Genomic DNA, 12923 nt, shown 5'->3' with positions numbered 1-12923 from the left:
TTTTATAAGAGATATTCTATTGTATCTGCATGCATGTGTGCGTTCATGTGTATGTGTATCTGTGGGGGGGCACACATGTGCAAATGCACACATGTGTGCAGGAGCCACCCTTCATTTATGTCTGATACGGGTTCTAGCCAAGTCCAGCTGGCCCTCTCTGCTGTGGGGCACTGGAAATTTCTTTATCCTCCAGCCAAGAAATCGCAAAGCATCAGGCATGCACAGGACCAAGGAGACATAACCTCCGCTAAACTTTTCTCAGTTCCTCATTCTGCTCCCATCTCTGCATCTATGAAGAAGTTATGACGATTATTTTTTTTAATTTATTTTATTCTATGTATGAGTTACACTGTAGCTGTCTTCAGATACACCAGAAGAGGGCATCGGATTCCATTACAGATGGTCATGAGCCACCATGTGGTTGCTGGGAGTTGAACTCAGGACCTCTGGAAGAGCAGTCAGTGCTCTTAACCACTGAGCCATCTCTCCAGCCCACGACAATTATTTTTAATTGCTTCGTTAACTAAGAAATTAATTTAGACCTACATTCTTTTTTTTTTTTTTAATTTTTGACACAGGCTCTTTCTACATAGCCCTGGCTGTCCTAGAACTCATTCTGTAGACCAGGCTGGTCTCAAACTAACAGAGATCCCCCTGCCTCTGCCTGGAGGGTTGGGATTAAAGGACTGCACCACCGTGCCCAGTGGACTTAGATTCTTTTTGATACATAATGACTGTGCATATTTGTGAGAAACATATATACACAGTGTGTAATGTTCAAGTCTGTAATTGTTATATTCATTACTGCTAATATTTATCATTTCTCTGTGTTGAAAATATTCAAAATCCTTCCATTCTGTTCTTCCCCTGGAGCCTCTGCCGTTGTGCACCAGATCCCCAGCCTGACTTCTCTTCAGGACTTCTCACAGAACTTACAATCAAGAGCTTCCTGACCAAGAAACAAAAGCAAAATCACGCTATTCCTCAGTGGATTCTGGTGAAAACTGGTAACAAAGTCAGGTACAATTCTGAGAGAAGACACTGGAGGAGAACAATGCTGGGTCTATAAGGATTCATACAATGGCAAGACTGAGGGTTCACACTGAACCATGGTGCTCGATCAATCCTGCCAGATGGAGCTCAACATTTTTAACCTGGGGACTTGGTCATGTTTAAATTAGGGGTGTGGTTTGCCCAGTAATAAAATGTAGAACCATTCAAAAAAAAAGAGAAAATATTCAAAATCCTTCCTGTAACTGTTTTGAAATACACAATAGGGTGTGGGGATTGTATTAGTCAGTGTTCTGTTGCTGTACAAAGACAGCACACAGCAATTCTTAAAAAAGAACGCGTTTAATTGGAGCATACTTATCGTTCCAGAGGCTTAGTCCATTGTCATGATGACATGGGACATTGTGGCACGCAGGCAGACATGGTACTGGAGAAGGAGCTGAGAGTTCTACACCTGCATCTGCAGGCAGCAGGAAGAAGAGAGGAGACACTGGCTCCGGCTTGGGCTTTTGAAACCTCAAAGCCCACCCCCAGTGACATAATTCCTCTAATAAGGCCACACCTACTTCAAAAAGACCACACCTCCTAATCCTTCTCAAGCAGTGCCACTCCCTGATGACTAAGCATTCAAATCTATGAGCCTATGGGGCCATTCTTATTCAAACCACCACAAGGGTATAATGGTAGATTCTATGCTTTGCTCATACTGGGTTTGATCTCCACCCTAAGGGCTTTAGAGATGACTTAGTGGTTAAAAACAGTGGCTACTCTCTGAGGGGATCAGAGGTCAATTCCTGGCAAACACACAGCAGTTTACAATCATCTGTAAGCCAAGTTCCAGGGCATCTGATGCCCTTTCTGCCCTTTCCATGCATGTACCCAGATATGCAGTTGGTGCACAAACATGCATGCAAGCAAAACACATAAAATAACAAAACTATTATCTGTGGCAACAGCAACACAAATCCATCTATGCAATAGATACTGTGCTACAGAAGCCAAGAATCTACACTTCCTGTCTTCATAACCAGCCCACCCTACCGTCCTTCCCCTACTAACCTTCCCAGACTCTGCCAACTACTATTCTAGTTTTGTCACTGTGAAAAATGCTGTGACCAAAAAGCACGTAGGGAGGAAAGGATTTATTTGGCTGACCCTACCAGGCCACAGAGCAGCACTGAGCAGGAAGTAAGGACAGGACCCCGAAGCAGAGCGCCTGTCGACTTACGGTCTGCCCTCATCTCTGGCTCATGCTTAGTGTGCTCTGGACGGCACCACCCTCCAGACCTGGGTCTTAATGTCTGAAGGTTCTCATGCCATGCAACACTTTAACTTTTTTTTAAAGACTTATTTATCTTATGTATGTGAGTACATTGTTGTTTTCAGACAGCAGGAAAGGCCATCAGATTCCAAATCAGATGGTTGTGAGCCACCATGTGGTTGCTGGGATTTGAACTCAGGACCTCTGGAAGAGCAGTCAGTGCTCTTAACCGCTGAGCCATCTCTCCAGCCCCAACACTTTAACTTTTTAAAAAATGATTAATTTGAGGGGTTGGGGATTTGGCTCAGTGGTAGAGCGCTTGCCTAGGAAGCGCAAGGTCCTGGGTTTGATCCCCAGCCCCGAAAAAAAAATGATTAATTTGTATACTGGGGCACAGGTGTGTGCTATGGTGCTCATGTGGAGGTCAGAGGAGGAGTTACAGGAATCAGTTCTCTCCTTTGACCATGTTGGGCCCAGGGATTGAACTCAGGTTGTCAGGCTTGGTGGCCAGTACCATTTCCTGCTGAATCACATTTCCCACTGAATCATCTCATGAAACTGTTTGTTTTGAAGAAGGGAGCCTTTTTTTTTAAAATTTATTTATTTTATGTATATGAGTACACTGTAGCTGTCTTCAGACACACCAGATCCCATTACAGATGGTTGTGAGCCACCATGTGGTTGCTGGATTTGAACTCGGGACCACTGGAAGAGCAGTCAGTGCTCTTAACCACTGAGCCATGGCTCCAGCCCTCATGCAACGTTTTTATTAAACATGGTACTGAGGCTGCAGAGAAAGCCCAGCCCTTAAGAGTATATACTGCTCCCACAAAGAACCAGAGTTTGCTTCCCAGCACCCATGTTGGGTGACTCACAACTACCTGTAACTCTAGCTCCAGGGGAACTGAAACCATCAAGCCTCTGGGCATCCACACAGACACACATGGATTCATATGTGATTAAAAATAATAAACCTGAATAGGGTTCTATGGCTTTCTCTTTACTGCCTGCCTTGTGTTATGGAGGCTCAGTCATGAATCTCGCAATGGGTAAAGACATCCGTTCCTCCTGTGCTCATAAGAGCACCAGCTGACTGGGAGATGCTGTGGCCTAACTATGTGGGGATGAGAGCGTTTGCTCACACACATCCAGTTCCTGGTCTCACAGAAAGGTCTGAAGGTTGACACAACATGGGGTACCTAGAATCTGTTCCCTTCCACAGCTGCTCTGTTGCCTCCTGGACTAAATGCTCGTTTTCTTCTAATGTCGCCATGACAGAGCTCATCGCACCAAGAGGTTCTTTTCCCAACGTTGGTTTGCTTTGTAAAGTTGATGTCCTTGTTGACTATGTCACCCGAAAGCCATTTCTGCAAGGAAGATGAGAGTGGGAACAATTCCCAAAAATTGAAGGACACCATAGTTTTGTCTATAATGATCCAATTTTTATTTTTTGTCTTAATAAGAATGTTTATACTTAAGGTTCCCCTTTAATTCATGATACAAAAGAACTCTATTTTTGGATAGGCACTATTTTTAAATTACATGTTATTTGTGTGTGCATGTGCAGGTGTGTGCGTGTGTTGGAGGACAACTTGTCAGAGTTGGTTCTCTCCTACCATGTAGATCCTGGGGGAAAGACAATCTCAAGCTGTCAGGCTGGGCAGAAAGCACCACTATCACTGAGCCATCTCACCAGGTCAATAGGCACAGTTTTATAAGGAAGTTTTAATTTCTTTGTTGTCTTATAGCACTGGAGAATGAATTCAGGGCACTATAGAAGAAAGTCAAATGCATTGCCACTAAGCTATATCCTCAGTCTCTCACAGGCACTTAATTCATTATATTAAGAAAAAAAAGGGGGGGTTGGGGATTTAGCTCAGTGGTAGAGCGTTTGCCTAGCAAGCGCAAGGCCCTGGGTTCGGTCCCCAGCTCCGAAAAAAAAAGAAAAGAAAAAAAAAAAAAAAAAACTTAAGCTGGGTGTGGCTTTACTGCCAGCACTTGGGAGGCAGAGGCCGGCCAACCTCAGAATTCAGGCCTAGCCTCTGGTCTACAAAGCAAGTTCCAGGCCAGCCAGGGGTAAACAGACAAACCCTGTCTCAAACAAACAAACAAACAACAACAACAACAAAAAAAAAAAAAACAGAAAGAAAGAAAGGAAGGAAGAAAGAAACTTAAAAAAATTAGTATGTGTTCAAATGAACTAAACTGAAGTGGCATTCTGATATTTGGGTTTTTCCCCAAACCACCACATAACAGGTTATATTTTAGGGGGCACCTCCTAACTCTTACCACTCAACTGTTTGTGGAAGAAAGTCTGGAGTTGCTGCCATGCATCCAACTGGGCCACAGAGTGAGGCTTAGGCTCCCCTCCAAAGGTGATGTTAGCACCCACCAGGAGGTGCATGCCAGCGCTGCACAGTGGGAAGTAAGGAGGCTCGATATAGTGCCCTGCTTCTGGGTAGCAGATGATCTGGGGCTTCTCTTTCCCGTGGGCCTGCAAGCGTTTGGAGGCCTCTCTGGCATAGAACTCGCTCTTCCAGTTGTGGTCATCCTGACCAACGAGGAACAGGAAGGTCGTGTCAGACCTTTCCACAGGGATGAAGCTCTTCTTGTCTACCAAAGGGCTTTGCAGAGCTTCCACGACATCCAAGAGACCATCTTTGGTCATTTTGACTTTGTCTCTCAGAAGGGACACAGGGGGTATAGTCTCATCCTTGTAGCATACGGTGTTCCCAACAGCAGCCACGGAGCCATTGATGACAACAGCAGCCGTGATGCCCTTCAGGAAGGAGGCCATAGCAAGGCCAAGTTCACCCCCTTTGGAAATCCCAAGCAGCCCAATTCCTGGTCCTTTTACCTGAGAATGAAGCAAATGAAAAATGGAGGTTTAGTCCAGGAACAGTATGATAATCAGAAAGCGGGGAGGAGGAGGCATAGATCTGAGTATCTACATTACAACTCAGGACATTTATTTATACCTAAGCCATATCTTTCTTTCCACAATTTCTCTATCATCATTCTTGGTGACTGCAACAACCATGACAACAGTCTACCACACAGACTTTTTTCTGTGTCTCTTTTTTTTTTTTTTTTTTCCGGAGCTGGGGACGGAACCCAGGGCCTTGCGCTTGCTAGGCAAGTGCTCTACCACTGAGCTAAATCCCCAACCCATACCACACAGACTTTTAAAACTCCTCTGATTCTTTTTTTCTAGCCCATGGCAACCAGCCATTCCCACTAATCTAAACCATGCTTCTCATCAGTAGCATGTACTCTTTTAGGCTCCAAATCTCGCTTGCATGCATTGCACCCTCTGGCCAACATCTTTAGTCCCTCCCGCTTAGCTCTTCTAAAAACACTCCTTTCTACCTCACGGAGGACTTCGACTTCGCAGTCTCTTCGCTGGAGATCGCCCATGCTCACCTATCAGCCCCTCCACTTCAGAGTCTGTGCTTTATCCGCGAAATACTCCCTCAAAACGCAGTCTCCATTCCTTCCTCGCCCCCCACCCTTGGTCATATCTGCCCAGAAAAGGCCTAGTTCTGTTCACTCTCTCCAGGTCTACGCAGGCGCTAAGAGAAATACAAGCCTTCCCACAGCCCGATCTCCCATTGGACAGGAACACGCTGTGGCCCTTCCATCCTGCCACACATCACTCGTGTTTTGTTTTCCACTTCTCCAAAGGACCACACACACACATCCTCTCCTACCTCCTCAGCCTCTTGGGTCCCCCCATGCGTGCCCCTCCCCCTCAGCCCTCCATACTGCAGTGAGAAAACAGAAGCTCCAGCAGGAGTGCCTCATCTTCTCCCTCCCCAGTCCACCTTTTCCCACAGCCGCTCAAGCTCTCAGATTCCCCCATGATCTCAGCAGCCACCCTCTGGTTGTGTCTAATTTTCTCCAGGGATGGCGTCCCACACCTACTTCCAGCCTCCTCTCCTGTAAACTTCTCTCTGCTGGTCCTCCTCGGGTCCTCCCTGCTCTGGGCTCTTCTATTTTCTCACAGCTCTGGGTCAGTTGTGCGAGCTAAGACTTTGTTCTCTGCCCTGGGTCCCTACAAAACCTGTGGGAAGATGTTTGTTGTAATTCGCTTTCATCCATTCCCTGCTCGGCGCCGTCCGGGTGGTTTGGACTGGCTTTGGCCACAAGGGCTGTTGCTGTTCCGAGTCCCAGTGTCCTCTGGGCTATAAGCAAAAGGCCTTTTGGCTGTCCTTTCACAAGGGTCTTTTCTTCTGTGGCTTCTACAACAACACCCTGCAAACCTTCAAACTTTACTCATCACTGAACAATTAAGTAATGTGGTAATCACCATGTTTCTTAAAAGAAGAAACAGAAGTCCCAAAGCCATGGAACTGTGAAATGAAGGTTATTGGGGTCACTCAGTGGGTAAAGCATTTGCTGCACAAGCATGACGACTTCAGTGTGATTCTTGGAATATACATAAAAGTGGAAGGAGAGAACTGACTCCATAACGTTGTCCTCAGACCCATACTTGTGAATGCAGACGTTCTGATGTGTGCATGCAAATGCACAATGTTAATATTTTTTTTTGAAAATTTACGAAATCTATTCTTGGACTTCTCTCTAGATGTATCCTGCATGGGCTCCACTTCTCTAATGCTTCCAGCCACGTCAACTCCTGATTATAAAATTATAAAATAAACAAGGGTTGCCTGCCCAGCCTGTGCCATGCTGAACCTAGAAAGCTCAGAGCAGCCTGGTCTCCTGCTGTTGACTCTCAAGTCCCTCTTTCCCACTTCACCCTGTGCTTCCCATAGGGACACGGGGACACGGGGACACAGACGGCAGAGAGCTGCTGAGCATATCATTTGAATGAGTACTGGCTGGCGATGGCCCTAACTTTTTCTTTCCCTTTATTTCTCGTGTCAAACCTTGGTTCTCACACATGCTGGTGGTTCTTTATGAAACACTACAACATTCTAGAACTCAGAGTCCCGAATGCTAACTAGCATGAGATCCAGGCACTCGTGCAGCATTACAGAGAAATGTCTAACCAGTAACCACACAAGGCAGTTCATAAAGACTGTCTCCCAGACAGGGAGGGGCTGCCACACTGGCCCGGTCCGCCAAGGCAGGCATATGATGAGGAGCTCTGATGGGGGGCCAATGAAACTTGAGGGGATCTAACCTCAGGGTGGCCACGCAGGTAGTTCACGGCTTCTTCAAAGTACTCAATGCGCATGGTTTCCATGGTCTTGGGGAGGTCGTCGTAGTTGTAATAAGCCAGAGCCATGACGGCAAAACCCTTCCCAGCCAGCAGACTCGCCCGGTACTCCAGAAGGCCGCCTCCAACTCCAAAAAGGTCTATGATTCCAGGAAAGGGCCCAGGTTCTGGGGAGAAACCAAACCAAACCAAACTAAGCATTCAGGATGCTTAATTCAGGATAAACATGTTTCAAACTGATCATAAAGATACTAAAAGTCCTCCTGTCCGCACGCATCCAGAGTGGCCTGTGCTGAGTCCACAGTTTCCTCTCTACCCGCATTCCCCTCTATATCCAAATCTCAAAGCTCCATGGACTTTTACAGAGAGAATATGCTACTTTTATCATTAAAAACACACTAAGGGCTGGGGTAGAGTGCTGTTTAGCATGTCTGGCATGCCAGATATGATTCCAAACACATGGGAACACACACACACACACACACACACACACACACACACACACACACACACACACACACTCATACACTACTCTCCTCTCTGAACTGAAATTGATAGTGCCAACTGCCACCAAAGCTGTGTGGCAACCGCAATCAGCACACGATGCTGATGTAATGCAAAACCATGTGGTTTGTAGAATGCAGTGGGGGGTAAAATGCAGTGGACGCTTGCTCCCAGAAATTAAACCTACTCTTACCATACGACCCAATAACCCCACACCTACTTACACAAAAGAAATGAAAATTTTTGTTCACACACAAACTTCTTTTTTTTTAAAAGATTTATTTATTTATTTATTATATATAACTACACTGTGGCTGTCTTCAGACACACCAGAAGAGGGCATCAGATCTCACTACAGATGGTTGTGAGCCACCATGTGGTTGCTGGGATTTGAACTCAGGACCTCTGGAAGAACGATCAATGCTCTTAACCACTGAGCCATCTCCCCAGCCCCCACACACAGACTTCTGTGCAAGCATTTGCAACAACTTCACACATAATATCCACAGAGTGCAAAGGAACCAAAGTCCTTCAACTGGCAAATAAATAAAAACAGAGGCTTCCTGGCTAGAAGACCCCAGGAATCTCACATGCATTCTGCTAAGTGAGTAGATATATGCTAGAAAGGGCTACACGTTCTTTCTGCATGAATTTGTGCCCTAAACAATATTTTCCATTTGTATAAAGAGTCTTGTCTGGGCTGGAGAGAGTTCAACTGTTAAGAGCACTGACTGCTCTTCCAGAGGTCCTAAGTTCAATTCCCAGCAACCCCATGGTGGCTCACAACCATCTGTTATGGATCTGATGCCCTCTTCTGGTGTTTCTGAAGAGAGCATCCATAAACTCATATACATAAAATAAATAAATCTTAGGAAAAAAAAAGAAAAAAGAGGCTTGTCTTCCACATGACCGGTTTAAACAAGAACACAGCAAACACTGGGCTGGCACCTGTTCAGGAGCAGATGGGGACTAAGGCGGAAGGGACCCGGGCACGTTCCTTCTTCATCACCGCCATGGGTTGTGCGCACCTCTCTTTAACCACTTATAAGTGTCATTTTAATATTTTGTTGATTTAGTCTACTTTGCCATTTTTTTGTTGTTGTTTTGAGGCAGACCACCAAATATCCTGGTATCACCCGGTATTACTACATAGCCAGAAATGGCCAAGAGCTTCTGGTTCTCCTCCCTCGACCTGTGGGTGCTGGGATTGCAGTGCTGTGCCATCTTGCCTGGTTTATCCTGTGCTGGGATGAAACCCAAGGAAGCACTCAACCAACCGAGCCACACCCTCCAGCCCAAGCGAGTGAAGCTTGTCTCAAAGTCAGGATACTAATGGCCTTTCCTGGGAGTTGATCGTTTTTTGTTTTTGTTTTTGTTTTTTGTTTTTTTGTTTTTAACCTTGCACTGTTATAGAGTCCTGTTGATTCTCACGCCTGATTTGCTAGAACCTGGGCAGGAAAATTTTTAAATATTGGAAACTTATTAGTAGCGTGCTTGCCTAGTTCGAATTCCTACACTGCCACAAGAAAAAAAACAAAAAACAAAACAAAATAGAAGGCATTCTAAAAGAAAATTAGGGGCAGTGTATATAACACCGAGGACTTTATTATGAGGAGTCTCTCCCCTTTTCTTATGATGCCCTTTAACTTAGCAGTGGAATTGAAGGACCAGCTTCAGGGAAACAGCATCACCATAGCAGGCCCCTTCCAGTCCAGTCCTGTCTCTTTCCCACTGAGTCCTAGATCATTGAGCTACCCTTTTCTTCTCTTAAAATCACAGGGGAACTTTGAACACGGGAAAGGGAAGGGCTGCTCACCTGGGGGCAGGAAGAGCGTGGCGCGCACCCGGCCGTCGCGCACGGGCACGCGCCGCACCCCTGGAGCCATGAAGTGACGCTCGTGCACTGCCTGTGCCAGCCGCTGACCGCCGTCGGGCTCGTGTCCGTCCAGCACCTCCAGCTCCACCACATAAGGCTTCTGCACGTCGCGCTTGACCAGGCGCCAGAGAGGCCGTTCGGGCTCCATGGCCCAGATCAGCCCCATGGGCTCGAGCCCCGTGAAGCTGCCGCCCAGCGCGGGAGCGCGCGCCAGGTCCAGCTCACCACCGGCGTCGGCGCGGTAGCGCGCGTGGGCTCGGAAGAGCGCGCCCTTCTCGTCACGCAGGGCCGCGCGCAGCGTGACGGGCTGCTCGGGGGCCAGGCCGCGCACGGTGATGCTCAACGGCTCGTCCCAGCAGCTGCGGCTCCCGGGCTCCAGGCTCAGCGTAGCATTTGTCCGCGCAAAAGTGGTCCGGCCACCGGTGCTGAGCGGCGGAGGACCTGACAGCTGCGTCCAGCTCTTCCAACCCCATTGGCACAACCTGCTTGCTCTCAGGACAGCGAAAGACGAGGCCACCATTTTGTATCTTTGACTTCAGCCCTCAGTTTCGTAGGAAAAGTTAGAGATCCTCTAGTGGCCAGCTGCCTATTTGCAGTCCTTAGACTGAGCCGTAGGCTGAGCTGTGTGGGCTTACTGTGCTGGATCAGAGTGCTAAGCAAGCAACAAAAGCAAAAGTAGTGACGCTTTGACTAAGGCGTCTGTGCGTAAAGACTCCGTTATATCCGGAAGCCCCTTGCTTGGACTGTGTTTCAGGTGCTCTTTGCCCCAGGAAGAGTGGGCTGGACTAGGGCTCGCTATTAAAAGCCAGCTCACCAATGAGACCTTCAGTCGCCAAATTCGTAAGGTTGCAGAGTCAAGAATGTGATTGCAATTGAGTTTCATCGCGTCGTGGAGTAATAGACACTTGTTACTAATCTTAGGACTGTTCTTTCAAAAATGTGCATCATGCTGTTTTGTGTGCTGTCTGCGCGTGCTTAGCCTACACGTAAGTCCCATGTCCAGTGAATTTAATGCCTCATGGGCTGTGTGACCCTTTACCTGCATTCCGTACTGGTGTAAAAATAGGCAAATGACGTCATAGGCATTCCTTTTTGCATTGAGCTCGTCTTCTGGCCCTCTAGGCAAACACTTTTTCCTACTAATCCCGGACTTTACACATTTCCCAACTGTTTCATCAGCTATTGTTTCCAATCAATGGTTAATTTTTTTCCTTCAAGACCTTGAACCTTTACAACAAGGATAATTGCACATCGTTATTATTATAGAAACTGGAAACTATATAAGCTGTACTTGCCTCTTATTCTAAGAATAACTAACTGTGTTAGTTTTTGTTTACTTGACCCAAACTAGAAACTTTGGAACAGGGAAGCTCACGTGAGGAAAAGCCTGTATCATATTATCCTATGTGTCACTGACGATTTGTGTGGGAGAGTCTACACCACTTTAGGAGGTATTATGCTGGGCCGGTCAGCTAGGTTCTATTAGAAAGCTGGGGATGGCAGAACCAGCTCAGTGGTTAAAAGCATAGACTGTTCTTCCAAAGGACTTGAGTTCATTTCCCACAGCCACAAGGTAGCTCACAGCTCTCTGCAAGTCTAGCTCCAGGAGATCTGAGACATACGCATGCCAGCCAAACACCCACACACAAACAAAGTACAAGAGAGAGAGAGAGAGAGAGAGAGAGAGAGAGAGAGAGAGAGAACAAGCAAGCTGTCTGACTGACCGTGGACAGAAGGAAACAAGTCAGTGTTCCCCTGTGGTTCCTGCCTCCTGGTTCTTGCTTAACTTTCCTCAGGGACGGACTGTAATCCAGAAGTTAATGCCAAATAAACCTTTTCCTCCACTTGCTGGTTTTGGTTGGCGTTTTATCACAGTTATAGAAAAGGAGGCTGGGGGTTGGGGATTTAGCTCAGTGGTAGAGCGCTTGCCTAGCAAGCGCAAGGCCCTGGGTTTGGTCCTCAGCTCCGAGAGGAGGAGGAGGAGGAAGAGGAGGAGGAGGAGGAGGAGGAGGAGGAGGAGGAGGAGGAGGAGGAAGAAGAAGAAGAAGAAGAAGAAGAAGAAGAAGAAGAAGAAGAAGAAGAAGAAGAAGAAGAAGAAGAAGAAGAAGAAAAGGAGGCCAGAATAGCTACCCTGAAGAACTTGCCTAGACAGAGCTTTTTAACCTAGTTTCAAATGGTCTCACATGCACTGGTCACAGAACTGGGAAATAGCAATTTTTGTGTTACTACTATGAATTCTTCAACCATATTTTGTGCATACAGCCCCAGGAACCAAACAAAGTAAATAATAATAACGGCTAATCCGTAATCTCACTAAGAACCCTACTGGGGAAAAATAAAGAACCAGAGAGCTGGATTTGCTAAGGCACTCACAGCCAGACAACTGGAAATGCTGGTATCCCTGCCTATTAGTGCCTTGAAGGTCTTTGAGTGACTCTCATGCAATCATGTCCTATATGGAGAAGAGAATTTAGAAAATACACTCAGATTCCTCCCCTCCACACCTAGCATTCTGCAAATACTAATAATACTTTCATTAAGAATTCTATCTTTAGAAATATAATTCTCTTTCATTTTATTTTTAAAAACTCCCCCCCCACCCCCGACTGTCTTGAAACTCCTTATGTAGATCAGGCTGGCCTAGAACTCACAGAGATCCACCTCTCCTGAGTGCTGGGATTAAAGGTGTGTACCCACAGAGGCTCATAGGAATAAATAGCCATGAAAGTGTGTGATGTTTATTACAAAAAAGTTAATCAGAGTGTTGTGTTTGGGTTTTTGTTTGCTTTGGTGGACTGATTTTCCTGGTTTCCTCCTGTACTGGGGACTCAATCAGGGCTTCACCACTAAGCTCCATCTCTGGCATTTTTTGTGACTTTATTTGAGACAGGGTCTCACTAGGTCACCATTTTTCTCTCTCAGCATCCTGGGTAGCCAAGATTTCAAGCATGAGTCAATGACTTGTACCATGTTTTAAAATGTAAAGGGTCTGGCTATGTATGTCGCAGTAGCCCAGGGTGACCTCCAACCAAATCTTTGCCATCTTCCTTCCTTCCTTCCTTCCTTCCTTTCTTCCTTCCTTCCTT

The 12923-nt window shown here is 46.5% G+C and overlaps 1 protein-coding gene across 3 annotated transcripts; it reads right to left on the bottom strand.

The window, feature by feature from the left end:
* Positions 1-547: 547 nt before the first annotated feature.
* On the bottom strand, positions 548-11940 carry Acot2 (acyl-CoA thioesterase 2). Of its 3 annotated transcripts, XM_006240320.5 has the most exons (4): positions 9778-11940; positions 7422-7624; positions 4562-5129; positions 548-3639 (listed from the first exon to the last, which is right to left on the bottom strand). In XM_006240320.5, exons 1-4 carry the CDS (start codon positions 10355-10357, stop codon positions 3623-3625), a joined length of 1368 nt encoding a protein of 455 aa, XP_006240382.1. In that variant the 5' UTR covers positions 10358-11940; the 3' UTR covers positions 548-3622. The 3 variants fall into 3 exon arrangements, with proteins under 3 accessions (XP_006240382.1, NP_620262.2, XP_063117607.1); NM_138907.3 differs by lacking the exon at positions 548-3639 and having other exon boundaries at positions 3693-5129; positions 9778-10526; XM_063261537.1 differs by lacking the exons at positions 548-3639; positions 4562-5129 and adding an exon at positions 6130-6335.
* Between the last annotated feature and the right edge of the window lie 983 nt (positions 11941-12923).

Source organism: Rattus norvegicus, chromosome 6 (genome assembly GCF_036323735.1).
Source record: "Rattus norvegicus strain BN/NHsdMcwi chromosome 6, GRCr8, whole genome shotgun sequence".
Classification (NCBI taxonomy): Eukaryota; Metazoa; Chordata; class Mammalia; order Rodentia; family Muridae; genus Rattus; species Rattus norvegicus.
This window is presented reverse-complemented; position numbering and strand designations above follow the sequence as displayed.

Coding starts and splice junctions, on each gene's coding strand:
- Acot2 (XM_006240320.5), bottom strand. CDS start 10,357: ATGGTGGCCTCGTCTTTCGCTGTCCTGAGAGCAAGCAGGTTGTGCCAA. Junction 7,625..9,777: donor CACGCTCTTCCTGCCCCCAG/GTGAGCAGCCCT, acceptor GTTTCTCCCCAG/AACCTGGGCCCTTTCCTGGA. Junction 5,130..7,421: donor ACCTGCGTGGCCACCCTGAG/GTTAGATCCCCT, acceptor CTTCATTCTCAG/GTAAAAGGACCAGGAATTGG.